Genomic DNA, 21,659 nt, shown 5'->3' with positions numbered 1-21,659 from the left:
CCACCGGCCACTCTGTGAAGGTCCAGTCTGCACCATCTCCCCGTTTTCTCACACATTCAAAAGAAACAAGGGAGAATTAATTAGTGATTTCTATATATAGCCCTTCCTGGTTAACCAGCAATGGACTGGCACCCCATCCAGAGTGTCCCCTGCCTTGTGCCCTGTGATGGACTGGCATCCCATCCAGAGTGTCCCCTGCCTTGTGCCCTGCGATGGACTGGCATCCCATCCAGAGTGTCCCCTGCCTTGTGCCCTGTGATGGACTGGCATCCCATCCAGAGTGTCCCCTGCCTTGTGCCCTGTGATGGACTGGCAGCCCATTCAGGGTGTCCCCTGCCTTGTGCCCTGTACATCCTCAGTTTGGCAAGTGGTTCACCACACACTCTAAGAATAAACTCAACACCAGCTGTGACATGAATAGTAAGTATTAAATCATTAGGGCTCCTGTATTTACTGAAGAGGGCATCATCATATCCAAATTTCGTATGTTAAATGATTATCAGTAAATTACCCCTCTTCAAATTAATCATCCCATAAAATCTAAATGACACCTATAAATGACATTCAAAAGCCAAAATTATACAACCGCTTATTTGTATCTATAACAAAGATTTTATTGAAACTAAACATACATATACAAGCAGGTCTCATTTTTAAAATAAATTAAAAAAGCAACAAAATAAATATTAAATAATGTTTAAGAAACAGCCAATTTAAGAATTTGGAGAAAGGGAAAAACTGAATTCTTACACTACCCAGTCGTTTTCTGAAACGTTCAATGATGAAAACAGCGTTAGGAATGAAGAGGCCCTCAGAGAGCTGCTTTGCATTAATTTGTGAGTTTTGTATGAGCAGAAATTGCAGTGTGGAATAGGGAACAGAATTAACCTGAACAATAACTCAGAAACAGAACAAGTTCATGCCAAACAGCCCAGTAGCCAACTGCTAACATCTCCATGGATTTAAGTGCTTGGGAAAAAGGGTGGGGGGGTAGAGTTATTGTGGGAAGAGTCCAGTTCTTCAGTCTCTTGGCAACGCAGAGGGCATCACACAGCACTCTTTGAGGACCTCCAGGGAGAGTCCGGGTTTTTCCCTAAGTCTTCCCCACAGATCTTCTCTGTGCCCGTCTCAGTCTCTACACGGTCAGGGCTCTGAGCTTATTTGGGCAGGCGGGAGGCTCCTCGCAGAATGCCCCGGGGGGAGTGGGGGAGGTGAAATCCTCCAGGCGGATTGTCATCCGTCAGCGCCTCGGTGGCCGAGCAAGGCACCATAAGACTCTGGATCTCAGTCAGAGCTAAGCGTACATAGCAAATGTTCAGTAACTACATTTCGCTCATATGTGTATATACATATAAAAAAATCATAATGGAATCGGCTTTAGAAATTCAAGGTAGGAACAGTAATGAATTCGACTGAAACAGTAAAGGAGTTCAGATTGTTCTTCTTTTCTTTCACTCCCACATTTCTCAATCTCCATTCCTAGGAAAGTTTCTAGAATTTGGCTTCCCGGGTACAGAATTTAGTGGCTGGTTTGCCCTTCAGTCAAACTTTGTGTTTCACCCGCCCAGCCACCAGTTTGTGGGGGGGGGGGGGGCTGAGAGGTGGGGGCTGTCCAGCCCAAGGCCGGTTTGGTCAGTCGACCCAGTGGACCCAGTTTGGCAGAGCCCAGTTGGATGGGGCAGTCCATTTGCCGAGGAGGGTCACACCGCGAAGACGCTAAGGGAGCTGGTCTGGTCCTTGAGGCCCAAGATACTGTAGGCGATTCTCTTGAGGTGACCGGGGAGCCGCACCCCGACGTTCCGGATGTCCCTGTGGAAAGAGGGGGGGCGCGTGGTCAGCACTCGTCCTGCAGAGTCAGGCCATGGTGGGCCGGGCGTGGCACATCGAACTCGCGCCCACAAAGCGCAGAATTAACTCACAGACTTGTAACGGCGAACAAGAGCGAGAGCGGGGGGGGGGGGGGGTTTCAAAAAAGGGGGGAAATAAAGGGGCGATAAAAAAATAAATCAGTACATGGGAATGGAGGGAAGCGTGGGAGGAGTGTAATTACCAAATAAAAGGCGGGAGGCAAAAGTATCCCCCCCCACCCATTTGCGCATTAACTGTGCCACACGCAAGCACATGGCCCAATGAAGATGTACCGACACACGCCAGCCAGGCCCTCGTTATGTCTTTAATTAGGATCTTAATTACTTAACGAGCACGCTCCAGTACAGCAATGAATCTCAGTTGTCTGGCGAGCAGCAGAGGCAGGAAGGCTTGTAAATACTTTCTGGGCTTAGAGTGCTACCAGATGACAGTGGGGGCAATATGGAATCTATTAAAAAAAATATACACACACACACACACTCACACACACACACAAACTATAAAAATGACACTTCAAAGACTTTATGTTCCTCCCTTTTGTTTGCTTTCCTTCGTTTTGGCCTTGGCTCCCGGCTCCACCCTAATTTCCCATCACTACTATAAAAAAAATAAAGAAAATCTATGCCGAAGAAATCACTGGGGCTCTTCCACCCAGAGGGCAACAACTCCCCATGCTTCACCACTCCCCCACTCCAAAGAGGCACTTTTATGTAGACAATGGGGTGGTGGGGGCCTGGGATTGGGGGGGGGGGTGAGAGAGGATGGGCTTGGAGGCTAACCACAGGCAAGCCTGGCCAGGCCACCCCACACAGCCCCCAATGTGCCGACACTCTCGCTCTCGGTCGCAGTTTCCAGCACGTTTGACCGCCTCTGCGCTGCATTTTATTTCTGCCTGCATGTTTGAACGGAGACCCGAGCAGCGTTTTAAACGTTAAAATAAAATCCCTGAATTTAAGCAAACAAGGAAGCCAACCAGCGAATAAATACGCATATTAAGGACAAATAACGATTATTCCGTGGCACGGTGGAACGGGATGGTACAGCCTACGGTAGCTTTTCATAGAATTCTGCTCTATCTGTGCTGGAGTTCAGTGACAGAAAACAAACTGGGAATATAAGGGAAAAATACGTTTTGGTCGCATTTTTTGGTGCAAATGACACTGCGGAGGTAAATTGTCACTGCCAGTTTACGGAGGAACGGGCTTCACAAAGTTCCATCTGCTCCATTATCAAGCCTTTGTTGGTGTTTTCGGTGTTTCTGCTCTTCTTGTTTAATTTTAGGCTTCTTTTAAGTGGGCAGAACCTGACTGTGATGTGATATATGTAGGGCTGGTCAGAGGGACTCTGTCTACTCACTCGTTCTTCATCTGCAGGACCTGCTCCATGGTAGTGATGCCAGCACAAGTAAAGTTTTCACTGTACTGGCTCATCTTGATAGACTCCAGCCACTCCGACACCGACCTGAAGGGGGAGCCATCACACCCGCTTGTACTGGGTAGCCGTATGGATACACTGGTGGGGGGATAGCAGATGGGAATCATGGTAAGTTCCTGGTTACTTACCGAAGAGACAAGCATTGCTACACAGAAATGGCACCCTGTTAAGGTGCTAGCACCTTTTTCTGCCCTACATCAACCCTGGCCACCCTGCAATTCCTGTCAATCAATGCTATGGTTAGACGTCTTACCGGGGGTCAAAGTCAGCGATGGTCTTGAGGGACTCGGGACACCTCAGCAACTTGTCCAGCAGGCTGACGATGTCAGCGAAGCGTGGCCGCTTGGAGCGGTCCTGGAGCCAGCACTGGAGCATCAGCTGGTTGACGGCCGAGGGGCAGTCCATAGGCGCTGGCAGACGGAATCCCTCGTTGATGGCCTTCATTACCTGAGTCGGCAAGGAAGAAGAAGTAGTAATGCTGGCATGGAGATCTGACCTTGCAGACTAACCACACGCTTTAGAGGAGTTAATGGGTGGGGAGGAGTTAATTATAGAAATGCGTGACAGCTTCTACTCCCCCCCCCCCCCCCCCCCCAAGAAAGCAACTTCATCCAAAAGCCTTCGCAGGCGAGTGCAGGCAGCTCCTCTCACCTCCTGGTTGCTCATATCCCAGTACGGCCGTTCTCCGAAGGCCATGACCTCCCACATGACAATTCCAAAGCTCCAGACGTCACTGGCAGAGGTGAACTTCCTATAGGCAATGGCCTCTGGGGCCGTCCAGCGGATGGGGATTTTTCCTCCCTATGGTGCCGAGGAATAGGAACCATTATAAGACACATTTGCCACACAGAACCCGTTTTAAGAGGCTAATGAAGTACAAAGATTGGACACAGCTTCACTGGAACCCCCAACTCACACTGGTGGTGTAGGTGCCCTCAGCGTCGTCCTCCAGCACCCGCGACAGCCCAAAGTCAGACACCTTGCATTCCTGGCTGCTGTTGACTAGGATGTTGCGGGCGGCCAGGTCCCGGTGCACGTAGCTCATCTCGGCGAGGTACTTCATGCCAGCCGCAATGCCTCGCAGCATACCCACCAACTGGTAAGACGTCATCTCGCCATCATGGTCCTGCCAACAACATTGGCCCACAAGAGTTTCATGTTAGAGCTTGAGCTCAGGAACCCCTCCTTTGTATCAAACGAACTCATCACCAAGTAGACACAAGAGCGCCTACCCTCAGGTAGCTGTCCAGGGCGCCGTTTTCCATATACTCTGTCACGATCATGGCATGTTTGACTAAAAACAAGAAGGAAGAAGATGTTCAGCATGTTAAATTGACTGAGCAGCAGAGAGCAGGCAGAAGAGCAAGTCCTCACACCCAAAACCTGGTTTGCAACATGCGACATGGGTTGCAGGGAGGGTTGTGATGAGGGCTGCAGGTCAGCATGGGGACGGGCTTTTCAGTAAGAGGACCACAATGGCGCACGTACACTTGGTGACGACTCCCTCCAGGCGGATGATGTTCTGATGGCTAAACTGGCCCATGATGCTGGCCTCGCTCAGGAACTCCTGTCTCTGCTTCTCCGTGTAGCCCGGCTTCAGGGTCTTGATGGCCACCGGCGTCTCCTTGCGGCCCGGCACCTTCAGCACCCCACGGTACACCTCTCCGAACTCCCCTAGAGGGCAAGAAGGTCATGGACCGATGTTACATTACAGAACACTACTGAGCCACACTCCTTCTCCCCCCCCCTCCGGATGACATTATCGTCAAAAAGCTTTGGTTTCAATCCTGTAGCAAATATGAAATGTTGACTGTGCAACCAAAAGCATCTTATCCTACTTTCCACGTCAGGCATACATGATGTCCTTGTTCGTGAGTTCCCGTTTAACCATCAAGCCTTGTATCTGATTGCAAATACAGCATCCAGAAGACAGTAACCACAAGCACTAGCCTCTCACCTGCCCCGATGACCTTCTGCTTGGTGATGTGGCTCGCTTGGATCTCGCAGGCATATTTGTGGATGGCAATGTTGGGGTCCTCATAGGTATGGGGATCCACGTAAGCCTTCAGGGGCTTCAGTTGCTCTGAGAAGGGGTGGACGAGGAGTTGTTGATGGGAATCACTGACAAGGAAGCAGAACGGGGACACAGTGCAAGCAGCTGTGGAGACCTACCTGAGCTGGAGAAGTATGTGTCCTCTGGCTCTTGTCTGGTAGAATGGTTCTTCCTCCTATCCAGCGAGAAGGTTCATTAGTTCACACAGACAGAGGCTAATGTGCCTGAAAAGCAGACCTTTGGAATGAGGAAGGGAAGTCACACAAACATGGAAAGGACCAGGACACTGCACACGCACAACTTAATTTTTAATTACTATAATGAACAAAGAAGTGGCAACACATTTGGGATCCAGCTGAAACCCAAAAGAGGATCTACAGTTCAAAAGGGAGGCCCTATGCAGCTATTTAAAGACTATATACTAGCCTATTGCTTTCGATAAGTGTTTTCTAGAAAACTATCAATACACTGTAGGTGATTGTAAAGGACAAGCAGCAGGCAGGTTCTGCTTCCCCCGGGTCAGAGCCCCGTAGGCCTTGGCCGGGTACCAGCAGCAACCTTAGGGCTGCCACAGGACAGTGCAGTGAACCTGGCGGCACCACCTATGTGTGACGGGATGCCTTGGCAGGACTGGCACAGGGGAACTGGGCCAGAAGGGGGGGGGGTCTTTCTACTCTACCTCTTCATCTGTGCAATCCCCTAACCCAAGAATCGGGATTGTGACGAAACGGTACAGAAGGGGCAGGATGGTGGCAGGATGAGAGCTGGGGGGTTGGGGGGGGGGGAGTTCCTCACCGGTGACATAGCACGACCACGGCTACAGTGATGAGGAGAATGGTGGTTCCCACCGAGGCTCCCACGATGGCCGTCACGCTGTTATCCGGCTTGTCCTTCACTGCGGGGCATGATGGCAGGCGGGGGTCACATATCGGCCTTTGCAGGCACATCCACCGAACCGCACCCCCAACACCACCTACCTTCTGGCAACGTCTCAAACTCGTGTTCCATGCTGTAGACGCCCGGGGTCCCCAGGGGGCTCAGGGCCTGGACACGGAACACGTAGACGGTGCCTGGGGCCAGGTCGCTGATCTGCACTGAGCTCTTCTCCAGGACCAGCACGGTGTAGGTGGTAACATCATTCTCGCTGTTGTTCTCCTGTTTGGGGGGGGGGCAAATATTTTTATTGACAGCTAGGATAACCACCGAGAGGCTTTTAACATGCTACTGTTCGAATCTCGATATGCCCCGCCTAACTTGATATGCCCCCCCCCTCACCTTCTTGCGGAACATGAGCTCATAGCGGTGGGCAGCATGGGGGTGGGCTCGCCGTGACACAGCCCACGACAGGGACAAGCTGGTGCTGCCCCGCTCGTCCAGCCTCATGGATGTCACCTTGGGGGGGTCTGGAAGGAACAGAAAAAAGGGGGGTCTCGGTTAGAGGACCAGCATACAACGCGCAATGCAGATGGTGGGGTGAGGTGAGGTGGGGAGGGACACATACCTGTGTAGCGCAGGGCAGTGGTGAGGCTGCTTGTCGCTCTCTGGGGGCTGAACTGCGACACGCCACTGCGGGCCTCCACCATGAAGGTGTAGTTGAGGTGGGGCTCCAGCTCGCTGACGGTAACGTGGGGATCCCGCAGGGCAGCTGCAGGTGGCTCGAAACGCACGCGCTCCCCGCAGGGCTGGCAGGCGGCTCCATCGCAGCGCTCGCATGACACGGTATAGGTCACGTCGTCTCGGCCACCTGTCTCTGCTGGGGGACTCCATGACAGCTCCATCTTTCCCACCACTGACTCCAGGGTCACGGCCTCCAGGTGCCGCGGTGCCGAGGGGGGGGCTGTGGGTTAAGAGGGCATCGCCACGAGGTTGGTGAGTCAATGGGCTGGCTGGGACAACGACCCCCCCCCCCCCAATACCCCCTGACCAAAGGAGGCAGGAGGTGGAACTCACCGGAACATGGCTGGGTATCCAGGTCTTGAAGGGCACGGAAAAAGCCATCCAGGCAGGGGCAAAGGCGGGAGCCTGGCCGAGATGACGCCGTATTCTTGGGGCAAGGCTCACACTTGTCGTCTGACTGCAATGCCTTGAAGAAGCCGGTCTGGCAGGCTGCGGGGGTACAGACAGACATCAATGCATTAAATGCGACCTGCGACCTCCACACGTTCACTTGCTCATTCACACAAACCGAGTGGCGGTAGCCAAACACGCGAGTCACCGGCTCTGCACTAGAATGGCTACAATGCCTTTTCAATGCTCTGTGACTGTAGGCCTCATACACGGTGGTTTCGACATCTCAGAAACAGCCACCGATCTGGGATTTTCATGCACTACGTTGTCTAGAGTTGGTCCGATGATCAAAAACATGCGGTCGATGACATTTCTGCAGCCAAAAATACCTGCGAGAGGTCTGAGGAGAACGGTCAGACCCGCTAAAGCTACCAGGAAGGCCGCAAGTTGCAAAAATAACAGCTCAGTACAACAGTGGTGTGTGGAGAGGCTTCTTTGAACACACTCGTCTACCTTGGAGGCCAAAGTGCATCCTGACCTGTCCTAATTGGTGCACCTAATAAAGTTTCCAGCGAGTGTGGGAGCATGTGGCCGTATCCCACCCACCCCCAGCCCCCTGACAAGGCAGCACTCCACAAAAACACCAGAGAAGTCACCTCACAGAGAGGGATTCCATTTCCACATCAAAAGGGGGGGGGGGGTCGCCAAGTCAGCCAGCCCAAGGACTCACAGATCCACCAAGGGGGAGGGGGGTTAAAAATGTATAAACCCAATCTTATCAACAGTTATGATCTTGGAGAGAGAACACATTCCGGCAGCAGACAAAGCCCCACAGCACTCCGCAAACTCACTAAACCAGCTGCATAAATCTGCGTAATTTTTTTTTCTTTCTTTTTATGAACACGAGAGTTAGTTTTACAATTTAAATTCCCCCGGCTTGGCACATCTACTCATAAAACATCACCGTGGGGCCGGTTCGGGGTGACCCCAGAAGACAGAGGGACTGTGGGAAAGTGCTTACATCCTTTATTGGGGAGCAGGGGGGGTAAATTTGATTTGGTATTACCCGTCTAAGTCTGCAGGGATTAGGAGTTTGGTAAACAATGCAGCATGACACAAAGAGAGAAGAAGACGACGAGAAGAAAAGGAGGAAGGGACGACACGGCTTCGCGGCGCCTGAAAGAACCCCTGGGCGGCGCTTTGAGTGGAGCCCTCTCTGCCGGGCCGGGTCGGACCCCATCCCCACTCCGTCCCACTGTGCGCCATGACCCCCGACACAACAGACCCGTCTTCCCCTTCAATCTTCCCCCCATTCCTCCTTTTTCTACTCCCGCTCTTACACCCTCAACCCCCGACCGGACCGCCCTCCTCTCTCAGCCACCCCACCCCCGCCTCATCTTTCTCCGCATCCAATTACTTCGTTTCACTTGAAACTGAAGAAGAGGCAATAGGCTGTGGGACAATCCAAACAAACAAATCAACAAACAGAGAGATGCGTCCCGCTCAGTGCGGTGGCAGGAATGCTGCTGTGCCATTGGGAGCCGGCCGAGGGTGGGACGGCTCATTGTGGGGCCTGCCGGAAGGGGGGGTTGGTGCCGGAAGGGGGGGTTGGTGCCGGAAGGGGAGGTGGGTGCCGGAAGGTCCTGTCTCCTCCAGTGAGAGGCCCACAAAACACAAAAAAGTTTCAATTTAGGGGTCCATCACGGTGCCCGGGAGACAAGGCGGAAGATCGAGAGCATGTGGGACAAAAGGGCAGCTACCGCAGAGAATGTGTGTGTGTTCGTGTGTGAAGGGGGGGCAGTAAATGAAATTTAAAAATGTGTGGAATTCCTGACATCAGACTGCATGTCGAAAGCATGAGCAGATTCTCCCCCCCCCCCCCCCCCCCCCTTGCCTCGAGTCAGGTATGATACTGAAGAATGAAACAGGTCTGAACACCTTGGTGAGGCTTGGAAGAGACACACCAAGTGCAGTGAGGCAAACCTGGGGGGGGCACAGAGCATACCATAAATTCAAAGAGGAAGACTTGTAAAAGTGAGACACGTGCCGTCGATTGTGTTTGTTTTGGAAGGATCCTGCCAGTCTGCAGCGTTCTTGGAAGACAAGGGTCTACGTACTCAGAGGAAGTCGCCCGCAGAACCCTCTGGGACGGCTCCTCTGAAACATAAACTGCCCTCACTCCACAGGGGGGGATAAACTGTGTGGGATGGGGGGGCGAAGGGGCTGTCACCAAGCATCAGGCAAAAAAAAAATATATATATATATATATATTTATATATATGCAAAGACTTTTCAACGCATCCTTATTTCAGTTCCCCTTCCCTGCAAGTATGCGTTTCTAAAGGGGGGGGGGCTACAATGGGGGCGGCTCATTAACACAATGTGTTTAGAGGAGCTGAGTATGGATGGAGGGGGCGACCGGGGCAGAGGAGCGAGAGAATTGCCCCATTCATCGAGGAGCCCAGAGGGGTGAGCGGAAGAACAGCTGCTGGCCCGTATCCTGCTGCCCCTGCACCCTCCCCGACCCCCTCGATCCTCCCCCCACCCCCACTCAGTGGCACCTGTGCTCACACGGGACAACTGAAGCCGACACGGGTAAACGGAAAAAAAGTGGGCCGTCGGCACACATCCCGGAAACAGGAGAAAGCAGCTGGCAGCCTCACCGAGTGGCACGTGGTCTGGCGGAATGCGCCGGACGTTTCCAGAGCGTTCGGAACCTTATTAAAAAAAATAGAACCTTGTCCTATTACCAAAAGATATTTGAGGAATTCGCACGTGGCACCCCGTCCTTGGCCCATCCGAGGAAACAGGAAGCTACAACCAGGACAGGCAGAGCCTCACTTCCTGTCACGAGCCACATGGCATCGCGCGACGGAGGCACCAGGGAGACTGGCCTCACAGATAACGTGTGCTAATTAATTAAGGCTCAAAGAAACAAAAATACACGGCAGTCTGCCAGCAACACAGGCACGTCAGGGACAGGCTAAGCGGTTTAGGCAACCAGGCCAATTTGATCTGGTATTAAACCTCCACCGGTGGGTCAACTGCAAAGACCCAGGACGCCATTCATGTAAGTAAAGCCAGCTGCGTCATCGCCTGATGCCGCTGCAGCTCATGGAGAAGGTGCACGGGAGCAGGGCAGGAGGAACACAACTGGTGGGTTCTTCAAAAGGACTCACATCACGAGCGAAAGCGTACAAACAACAGAAACACATCACCTAAACATGTGAACCTGCCCACTTGAAATTCATGCCATTTGTTGTACAGCTAATAGACAAAAATCTCTTGTTATATAGATGATTCGTACCTGTTAATCAACAGAAAATATTCTGAAGAACATTTGGCAAGAACCTTAAAATCCTGGTCTCGTACGCCTCACCACCCCCCCCTCCCTATCCTTTCTTTCTCAGAGACATTGGCCAGGTGGGGGTAGGGGGAGGAGGTCTTTGGGAGCTTCAGGTTTTGAACACTGTTTACCGGAGGAGTCCATTGTGTTTCTGCGACCCGCTGGGGCGGGAGGGCCACACTGGGAGGGGGCGCTGGGGGTTGGGGTGCCAATTTGACAGCTTTTAAGAGGTATGCGGAGGGGGAGGAACTGGGCGCAACCAAATTAAGACTGGATCCTGGGTGGGCAGTGGGGGGAGTTGGGGGGAGGAGAGGGGGAGGTTGACGGTTCACTCAACAGAAGTTCCATAACTTCATGGTGCTGAAACCGCCACCATGCGCGAGGAGATCTGGGGGCCCACGGTCAAGAAGACGGGGGAGAGAGGGGGTAGGGACATCCGCCAGCAGCTCCAGAGTTGGGGGGCAAGAGGTCAACATTAACCAGAGCGGCCAGAAACAGAAAGACTAAATAAACAAAGCGGAAAATGACAAGGTCCACATCAGCGTTAAATCACAGGGGATTAAAGGGGGACGATAGGCGCGTAATCCATTTGCAATTCGCTGTTTTATCTTCAGGTCAGTCCAGTTACCCCACAGACAGATAACAGTGAAGGGGTGAGGGGGCATTCATCAGCAGCTCCTACGGAGGGGCAGACGGGCCAGTTATGGTGGGTGGGGGCATAAGACAGATCATTAAATCAACAAATTGTGACGCTCCATAATCACAAGGCCCTGCCTGCAGTCACTGGATGCCGACGACACGACTCCGTCATCATGACCCACGGGAAACACCTGAAGCAGCTTCGGCTTTCCAGAATATTCCGGCCACAGAGTTGTCACAATTCACAACAAGCGGGGACGTGGTGGGGTTAGGAAGGTCATAACCATGTCACAAGTCCAGCTGCTTTACAGTAATGTGTCTGCACCCCGGTCACAAGCTAATCGGGTTAACGTGTACAGACTCTCGTTCTCCGACGTACCGGGGTCTTCTATCCCATATCACATGCTACACAGTCCCCGCTCATATCCGAAAATGATATCACATAATGGGCCTCTTCTTTTGAGCTGCAGTTCAAACACCACAGGTAATCCATGGGTATCAATCGAGAAACATTATACCCTGCTGAGCGCGAATCGCTTCAGAGGATAATCTCACACATCCAAATTCAGTTCTCTAGTGCACTGTTTCCCAAGTCTCCATTTTTGCTCCGTACCGTGAGCTGGGAGGGAGTAAAAATGTGGACTGCTATGGATGCCCAAGGACCAGATTGGGAAACACAGCTCTAGTGGATTTTTAAAATGAAAAGTAAAAATGCTTGGCTAATAATTCTGCTGTTCCTGGAAAACCCCACAGAAGGAAAGTAACTCCGGTTCTCTTATCTTTTTCTTCTGTATCATCACAGGGTTCCTGAAACACATGCCTGCAAAGGGAACAGCGGGGACTGGGGGGGGGGTCCACTAGGCAAACAAATTTATGAAAATAGAAGATAACAGAGTGAATCCATGCCAAGAAAGGCCAGTGCTATTGTCTCAGAGCAGAGGCTGGCTGAACATTGGGGGGGTGGGATTAGACAACGAATATCCTGCCGGAAGCTGGGGAGAATGCCGAAGCCGGACCACATGTCCAGTAACAGAGCCTCAGCACAGCCGGGCACAGTTACTCCATCCCGACTTCTCAGTCTGACGCACAGGTACATTCCTGCGGCTACCTCGGGGGGGGTGTGGAGTCTGAAGTGATGCTTGCCCATGATTTCAGAGAAGCCCCAAAAAGCTACGGACCAATATGGGAGTCCCAATATACCCAGACCAGGGTCAGTCAGGATCCCACGCAGGGCCACCCAAAGCTCTCACAACGAGGAATGGAATCTTCTAGAAGATGGGAAACAGCCTCGGTTACTACAGACCAGGCACAACAAACTGCTTCTCTGCACAAGTCGTAGATCCCATTACTGCCTGACATACAGTTGAAACTATGATTTACAAATAAGTATAATTTCAGTTGGGCCACTAATTACGGCAGCGATTTTCTACTTTATTGCATTTCTACGGCTTCTCAGAGGGACTCAAAGGCTTTAGCGCTCTGTCGCCGAGCAAAGCCGCTGACCGGCTGGGAAGCCCCGCGGACTGTGGCTAGACATGCTTCTGTGAGGGGACCCGCAAAAATCCCGGTTAGTAACACGGCAAGAATCCGAACAAGGCGGGGCAGCGTGTCGGCAGGTGATGTCAGCCAGTCACCAGGCCCGCGATCCCGTAAAAATCCCCATGACCGTAATCCTGGTTATCGTTAATACTTACCAAATCCCCCCCCCACACTCTGATGAACATTCCCTATTGCATAATAAACCATGTGAGACAGTGCTCCATAAATAATCCTTAACTTATGTTCGGTCCCCTTTGTGCCGCCTTCCCGAAAATCCTACTCGTTTTTTTTCCCTCTTTCCTTAGCTGGCTTGACTCCTTTGTTCCCTCCCTTTTTTTGTCTCATACCTCCCGCCAAAACGCCCACAACATTCCTAAACCCAGCAATAATGGAGGTGTGTGTCTCTGCGTGTGGAGGGGTGTTATCTTTAAAAAAAGTGCCTACAGGTAAGAAGGTTATAGATTAAGAGGACAGGCAGTCATGCTGCCAGCTCTCATCTACGCCTTCGCCTCTGTACCCTCACCCACGGCGAGAATCCTCAGGGGGGGCGGTTCATCTTTCGGCTGTTCAGAGCCACAACATTCCCTCGGGTTGCCTCTGCTGCCCCCAGCCGCCCAGCATGGCAGCGCTCTTGGTTACCCACTCCCTCTCTCCCTCTCCTCCCATCCCAGCAGGCTTTACCCACGGCCACTTCCTAATTACAGAGAGGGCAGGATTCGACGGCCACCCCTGAGACCAAGGATGGGGGGGGGGGGGGGGGGGGGCGGTTCTCTCACAATCGTCACTGGAATAGAGTAGGGAGGCCATCTTGTTTTACCCAGCATGCATCCTCTCAGACGTTAATTAATCCGTCGGAGTAACGGTGAAGGTAATCCGTGTGTAGTATTAATTACACCTGCCGGGGAGGGCCCTGACAGACAGTAACGAAGGTGCTGGGACCTGTTCCTGACTGTACCCCTCCCTAAACCATCCGCTCTACACCCTCCCCCAGCAGAGGAGTTCACCTCAGCTAAGTAACCCCCCCACGCTGCAAGACAATGCTCCCATTAAGCCATACCACCAAGGAAGGGGGGGGGGGTCATGGCGTATCAGCTTAATAGCTTCTGGAAGTCGCCAACATTTGTCATCAACCATAATCCCCAATTCTGGGAGTTCATGGTAATCATCACTCCCAAGTCGTGCAGCACTGGCCGAAAGACAAATGTCACATGACTCAGTGGGAATTTCGTAAGTTGGAGCATAGCTGTCTAACCTGGTCATTTTTTCTCCCAAAGAAGCTCATTGTGAGCAATGTTAGTTTTTCCTTACTTGGGACTGATAGACACAAATTCACCATTTTCCTTAAACGCCCAGTTCCGTCATCGCGGCCATCGGATGAGACATTTAGAAAGTCGTCATTCCCGCACCAGGAACAGAGATGGAGGACGGGGTGTGGGGGGGTGGGGGGGGGCTCCCTCCTTCCACTCTGTCCTCACCCGGAGGGGGCGGGTGGTAGCGGCGGTGGAGATGACAGAGAACGAAAGCGGCACTTACCGCAGGGGAAGGCTAACACACCCAGCTTAATGACTGTCTGAGCCACTCACCACATGCACGCCAGCCCCCCCGATGAATCAGCCCCCCCCAACCCCTCTGCTGCTTCCACTAGTGGCCAGTGGGCAAAAATGAGACACTCTACACCCATCCACACTCACACTTGGAAAGGATCCTGTCACACTTTCACCGCTCCAGTGACACGTTTGCAGTGGAGGGCGGGGCATGTCGTGCCGCATATCTCGTAACTCAGAGCTTATCAGGGATGTTCCTGCATGAGTGACACACCATCCTGCCTGGCACAGTTTCACCAGCTCACTTTTGACTCCATTTCCGTACCCATTCAACTACACCCCCCTCCCCCCCACAACCGCCCAACTGATGCACCATGGCATCATCTGGCCCGGTGCTACACTGCACCTTCTCACCTGAGGTGTGTTCCTCAAGTCATCCCAAGGGACCACCGAGAAGTGAAGAAGGGGTGTGGCCGCGGAGAGAACACGTCCCAACATGGCCCGAGAAGCCGGCACCTCGCACACGCACACGCACACGCGTGCACCACTGTGCCGCTTCACACCATGAGTGGTGCCGGCTTGGTGGCTCAGAGGACAGACAGGATTCCGTCAAAAAGTAACTGAAGGAGGGAGGGGCTATTGAGAGGCAAGTTAAAGGCGCACCCATAAGGGAAAAGAGGCACCTGTGAATCAGCCTTACGATAAAACAAACGATAGCGCAACAATGCTCTCCTATCTCGTTCAGCGTCAATCAACTGCAGAGGATGTGGTGCCCGTTGTCATGGTTTCGTGGCAACAATGACGCCAAATAGATGAATAGTATCGCAAGCTCGCAGAGTTGGATCTGAGAAGGAAATCCGAGAACTCAGAAAATGCAACACCCTCTGAATTCCCATGCATGTCACCAGGTTCTGCACAATAAACTTCTTGTGAAGCTACCTGTTGCTAATCATCAAACTATGCACTCTGATTTTTCTCACTCATTATACAAGATCGTTACAAAATATATTTATAATCTGTATAATTAGTATAATCGTTACTAATGTCTGAACACCACGGTGGCAAGTCTTCTTCACTTTCAATACATTTCATGGGTATTTTAGTTTACAAAACCTCATCTGGACTATTTTTTCAATTTCTTACCAAAATTATATTTTAAAAAATTCCTACTGACGTCATACATATACTGACACACACACAAACACACACATAAACACACAACACACAAACAAACACACACATCTTGGACATTTCTCATAAAGTCTGTAATTTTAGCACCTTGCATCAACCCACCTGATGCAACCTACAATGGAAACTGGACCCACCACTGGGGGAGCCAGTCGCTAAAATAACAGATGTGACCTCAAAGGGTGGGGGGGGGGGGGTGAGGGTGGCGTGTAATCCATCATTTACAAACTGCTGCGAGCCTTCAGGCTCCTACCTTGGCAGGACTCTCCGACGGCCTCGTATCCAGGCAGACACTGGCACTGCCCGACTGGGACCACCCAGCCGCCCTCGGAGGTGCAGTAGATCCGCGGGGGGTCCTGGCTGGCAGCATTGTCCACGCACTTGCCAGTGACCTCGGTCAGGGCCTGGCTGTCCCCCCCGGCCACAGTCTCGGGGAAGATGGCCAGGCTCTGCACGGTGGCCGTGCATGTCTTGTAGTAGACCCTGACGGAGAGCAGGGCCACGCAGGCGCCCGGGTCCTGGAAGGCCAGGTAGAAGCCGCTGCGGGAAAGCGGGCCCAGCGCCCGCGTCTCCGTGTTGACGCGCAGCTCGCCGTGGGCCGTGATCTCGTCGGGCGCGATGGTGGCCACCTTGCGGAACTGGCTCTTGCGGAAGTTGGTGCCGACATCAGCATCGGCCTCGGCCACATGCAGGTTGAAGGTCTCCTTGCAGGTGAGCGAGGCGCCACCGAAGGAGCTGCAGTCGCGCACAACAAAGCGGAGCTCCACCAGGACGCGCGCCGCCACCGCCGCCCGCCGCTGGATGAAGGTGGTGCGCAGCCAGTTGTCCTGGTCCGTGGATTCCACATTGCAGACGGAGTAGGTGTACAACAGGGAACTGTTCACTACCGTCTGTACGATCTCCCACTGAGTGGAGAGAAACAGAAGGGTCAACCTCACAGGACACATGGGGGGGGGGGTATATTTACGTTATTTACTTAACAGTACAAAGTGATGTACAAGTCAGGATCAGAGAGCAGAGTCAAAGCAATTGGGCTTAAGGGTTTTGCTCTGGGACCCAAAAGAGACATCACCATGCCGGACCCAGGATCCGAACCAATAACCTTCCGATGACGCACAGCACTGACTCACACAGTTACACACCACCCAGAGCGCGGAAGACATGGAGAAGAAATAAAAAGACACAGGCAAGCTTCACAAAGAGTAGAAAGGAAGATGCACGTGTCTCGCTCAGAGGTAGGAGGTCTAGACGCGCATGAGGAGGCTCGAGAAATACGGGCTCTACGTGTGGGGTTTGACTGTAAGCCTCCCCCCCCCCCCACCCCCCCGCGATGGCGTGGAGGGTTCGACGCATAGCATGCTACTGCCACAATAAAACACAGAGAAGATTAAACCACTGGGCCTTTTAAACTGCATTTTATACGCTCATTAGAGCAAAGACCAATAAAAACCGGGCGCAATGGAGCAGGCATTTTGAGAAAATAAATAAAAACATGCTGACAAGTAAACTTCTTCCAGGTTTAAGAGACGCAATTAAACAGCAACAAGTCCGATCATTTACAATAATGCAGCCACCTCATCGTGGGAGATGCAGGAATGCCCGGATTTGAAGGACAAATGTTTGGAAGCAAGTGACATTAACCAAAAAACCCCACAGCACACAGCAAAGGAAACCCACCATTCTTTCATCTTCCCTTCGGCCCGTTTTTCCATCGTTTACATTCTACTGTTTATTTTTTCAAATCCGCACAGCGATTCCCCTTAGAGGAGCATGCAGAACCCCAGCAAAGGAGACGTGTAACATAACACAGGAAGGTTAAACACTCCGCAGCTGCTGGACTGCAGCACTTCGCACAGGAGAATTGTGAAAAGAATCGGCACAATCCTAACTACGTTGAACTGTAGTAAAGGAGAGATTCATTGAAGAATAAACGTATTCCCCAAGCACAAGGAAACTGGGCCCCCTAGAGCTGAGCACGAAACACTAACACTTCACTTTTTTAAAACAAGAGAGTCCACTCTACCCCTTTTGCCGCCTAATACCCAGCCCCCCCCCCCCCCCCCAGCACCACAGAGGCAACACTCAAAGTGTTCTCTCCTACTAAACATTTAAGCACACATTCTCAGGGGCAGTTGGTGTTGACAGCCCCAGGGGACTGTGTATGTGTATCTGTGGGGGGAAGGGGGGGGGGGGGGGGTCCTTCAGTCTCAAGTAGCAAAAGCACCCCCCCCCCAAACTTTGATCCACAGCAAGCAGTGGCAGAGAGAAACAGTCCACCAGGATTACGCCTGGATTACGAAGAGGCAGTGCCTGGACTCAAAAGTGGTCTTATCTCCGTGCTACGAGGCCCTGAACAATTAACCGAGAGCTTCAGCTAAAACGCAAAAGAGTCACCATTTACAGCAAAGCCAGCGGTGCTGTTAGCTACGTCCTTGAAGGCAAGACGATTTTTAAGGATTTCTAAACAGGATTACACTTTCAATTGCAATAATAAAATAATAAATAACGATTAAAATATCTGTGCCTGTCCACGCCAACCAGCTTTCTGCTTCATACTTCGCAGACACAGTAGAAATGAGCCCCTGCTCTCCTGCCCTGTGACACCCGTATCAGACACCCCCATCAGACATGCCCCGGCAGAGCTCCCTCCGTCTCCCAGCCTCTTGCTCCTCTGTGACTCCCTGGACCTTTTGTCCAAACTTTTACAATGACAAACAAGCTTTAACCCGCTTAGATAAGGCCAGCAGACTGGCGTGGGTAAGCATATTTTATAACATAAATTACACCAGCAGCATTAAAAGTGCTTCCTTCCAGCTACACGTGACTCTACACTCCACATCCTCTGATAATAAAAGCCCGAGGAGTAGGACATGCTGCGATACCATGACCAACCGGGTAAGAGCGCAACCATGACCAACCGGGTAAGAGCGCATGAAGAAGGTGTTGGAGGGTAATGGACAGAGCCCTTGTTCACCCTGTGACTGCACACAGGGCACCACAAAAGCAGCAAAAACATGAACGGCGACTGATGTGGGCTCACCCCCTGCTCGCTGGGCGAGGTCAGCCATCCCAGCTCTCCCCCGAGAGCCTTCATGTCCAGCAGCACTTCTGTAAAAGAAAATCCATGCAAGGGTTATAATAAAGTATGCCTATACGAACAAGGACGCTGCTAAAAACCCTTCCCAACAGCTCAGATTCTTTGTCACATGCCACCATTTTCCGGATAATTAACCTGTCCATCAGTGACTTGAAATAACGACATGAAATCCGATCACCTGTGCCACACCGCTAGGAAGGGGAAAGGGTTCGCATTCAACACTGTCCAAAGCATGGTCGCACGAGGCCTGTACCCAGATCCCTGTCCTTAAAATGCGTCTGGCCAAAAACGCCCTTTACGTTTGTGGTTATTAAGACCAGACCGTGTTCAGCTGGAACGTAAACAAAGGTTCCCCATTGTTGGGACTAGAACTCACTCCAGAAAGATGAATCCATTGCATACACGTTATAAAGAGCTGTTACAAGGAAAGGAGTATTATTAAAAAAAAAACAAGTGAATACTCTGTTAACATGGGCCAGCAGGCAGTGGCGTCTTGGTCATGGGAAGGGGTAGGGTTGTCTTTTACACAAAGACTTTGAAGCAGCAGATAAGGATCCAATAAACTTATAAATACAGAAGACTGTGGAGATTTATTATTACTGCGCAACACGTGGAGTCGGAGGCCCGCGACTGGAATGTACAGAAAACGGAATATTTATTTAAACTATTTGCAAGGTTCCCAGTTGTTACAATATTTCTCCCTATTCATTTGTTTATTAAACTGGGGGGAGTATTTTTATAAAACTCTTTTTACATCGAGTTACACATTTTTTACATTTAAAATAATGTGCAAATGTCATACCAATATGTTAAACTGCAAGACAGCGAAGGAGTGACGGTAGTTATGGGAGTCCCGGTTATTTCGGTGACATGCAAAAGCCGAGGCTGCGTATCGTCCCTTAAAATCACTGATAGCAAAAATGGACATCCGGTGGCCACTGCCCTCTCAAAGCAAATAATGTAAAGACTAATGAACTGATAAGCCTCACCCCCATGCCTCCTGCATTATGAAGCAATTTTCGGATACAAAATCTCACACGAACCATTTTTCACTCCGTCATTTTATTCCTGCCATAAACCAAAAAAGCACCTTTTGCGCAACCAGCGCAATTAGACTTTTAATTAATACGTTTTCTATTTCCTATTTTTAAGCGAAACATCAAGCCACACTTCTCTAAAACGGTCTAAGTATTAGAAAAGTATTAACTCACAGATAATTTAATGCATGTCGGAGTGAACATTTCACCTGCTCGAAAAAAAGTTTAATATAATTCGACCGACACAGTAAACATAGTTACAGTCAAGAGTTGCAGTACAGTTTTATGTGCAAAATTATTGCGCACTTCGATCAGAAAGTATCATCTGTTATATTTTCATTTTAAAAATGAAATTCTTCAACTCTGACGGATATTTCGATTTCGCCACAGCGGTTTCAGCTAACGCGTCAGAACTTTGACAGAACTTTAAAAAATTAACGTTGAAATTCCGTCTTTTCTTGTAGATCAACATGTAAATAAAAAAAAATCTACCCAAAATATATAGAACTCGTTCTTGAAACTATCGATACTAGCTGCATGCAACATTTTCAACAAGTTTACAGTGGTTACAATAATGATAAATATTTGTGTTGTAGTTAGAATTTTACATTAAATTCACAACCAAATTTCGAAAAATAAAGTCGTTGTAACATCACAAGAAAAGTCAACCTTTAAAACATCAAAACCATTCCATGCGGTAACCCAGTATGAGTTTTCCGGCATGGAGCTACCTTTCAAATAATTATAAAATTAAGAATTTGCGCTTACCTTCCCTGGTTTGCAAACTTATAAATACGCGACTAATAAATACACATGTAAACAAACAACGTTTAATCCAGAGGGAAACCATGATGGAAACAATTATAAATGACTGTCTTTTTGGACCGTGCTCCCCGTCCAGCTCTAACCCAGGAGCCCAACTTCTAAAGGCGAAGTCTCATTCAGGAATAAATGCGTCATTAGCCACGCCCATTGGAATGTGGAGAAATTCCATATATGTAACGAGGGCGGGGTCGGCTCGCGGTAAATGACACTGAAACTACCTGTAGCTGAGGGTCTATTGGCCCTTACCTCTAATGCTGATATTTCATGAGCATTTGTTACCTTAGGAATTCTAAAAAAAGTCTTTTTTTTCTTTAACACGGACAAAAATTGCGCGATTTTCTTTTGACTATAACCACGGCACGTTTCTTTCATTTACACCACAGACAAGCCTATGAAAAACCACATTAACAGCTAAAACATTGTTTTAAAAGAGCATCTGAAACATGATTATTCGACTAAGGTTATAAATGTTTAAATATTGTTTAGTTTTATTAATCTTTTAATGTAAATTAGTTTATAACCTATAATAATAATAATAACAACAAAAACTTAATTCAGTTTATTTATATATTATGCCTTTGACAACAGAGTCTCCGAAAGGTGCTTTACACAGGTGTGTTGTGATACATCACAACATCATTAAGACAGATTGATACAAATTTCATTTTCATTATTATTATTAGTAGTAGTAGTGTCATTATAAATCTATAAAATTTATTTAATTTGTTAATGTTATTTCCCCGACTCATTAAAATATCCAAATGGTCAGGGAAATTATATCTGCATACTTGTTTTTTAAGAACAATATTTAGCCCGAGAGATTGTCGTTTTCATACCATTGCATAATATTATGCTAAATAGATATCAAAGCTTAACTCATAAAGTCTGTTCCGAGCCAAGTAGCCGGTAGTGATTCCCATGGGTAGTTGGAGGGGGTCAAGTGGAGGGGGTGCATTGGAATGAATGCGGGACTACAAATGAGAGGGGTTTAAAGGGGGGGGGGCTAGAGTCTGGGTATAAATTTATGGATGGGGAATAAAGCCAAACAACAGCACTGCCCATTGCTTAGCAACTCGAGCCT

General features: G+C 50.1%; 1 protein-coding gene across 1 annotated transcript; it reads right to left on the bottom strand.

Annotated features, from left to right (window-relative positions):
• Positions 1-589: 589 nt before the first annotated feature.
• LOC125747639 (ephrin type-A receptor 2-like) lies at positions 590-20,682 on the bottom strand. The gene is made up of 17 exons (XM_049023048.1): positions 20,522-20,682; positions 18,660-18,727; positions 15,873-16,524; positions 7,307-7,462; positions 6,858-7,193; positions 6,632-6,759; positions 6,334-6,511; positions 6,152-6,251; positions 5,476-5,531; positions 5,261-5,386; positions 4,792-4,977; positions 4,536-4,597; positions 4,220-4,429; positions 3,955-4,104; positions 3,557-3,750; positions 3,226-3,381; positions 590-1,809 (listed from the first exon to the last, which is right to left on the bottom strand). Exons 1-17 carry the CDS (start codon positions 20,601-20,603, stop codon positions 1,701-1,703), a joined length of 2,949 nt encoding a protein of 982 aa, XP_048879005.1. The 5' UTR covers positions 20,604-20,682; the 3' UTR covers positions 590-1,700.
• Between the last annotated feature and the right edge of the window lie 977 nt (positions 20,683-21,659).

This window comes from Brienomyrus brachyistius, chromosome 8 (genome assembly GCF_023856365.1).
Source record: "Brienomyrus brachyistius isolate T26 chromosome 8, BBRACH_0.4, whole genome shotgun sequence".
In the NCBI taxonomy this organism is placed as follows: domain Eukaryota; kingdom Metazoa; phylum Chordata; class Actinopteri; order Osteoglossiformes; family Mormyridae; genus Brienomyrus; species Brienomyrus brachyistius.
The sequence above is the reverse complement of the archived record's forward strand: the minus strand, read 5'-3'. Positions and strand labels throughout refer to the sequence as shown.

Excerpts from the sequence above, each read along its gene's own strand:
- LOC125747639 (XM_049023048.1), bottom strand. The coding sequence starts at position 20,603 with ATGGTTTCCCTCTGGATTAAACGTTGTTTGTTTACATGTGTATTTATT. Across the intron at positions 16,525-18,659 it reads CCTCGCCCAGCGAGCAGGGG|TGGGAGATCGTACAGACGGT; the intron begins GTGAGCCCACAT and ends CTCTCCACTCAG. Across the intron at positions 4,105-4,219 it reads AGGGCACCTACACCACCAGT|GGAGGAAAAATCCCCATCCG; the intron begins GTGAGTTGGGGG and ends TCGGCACCATAG.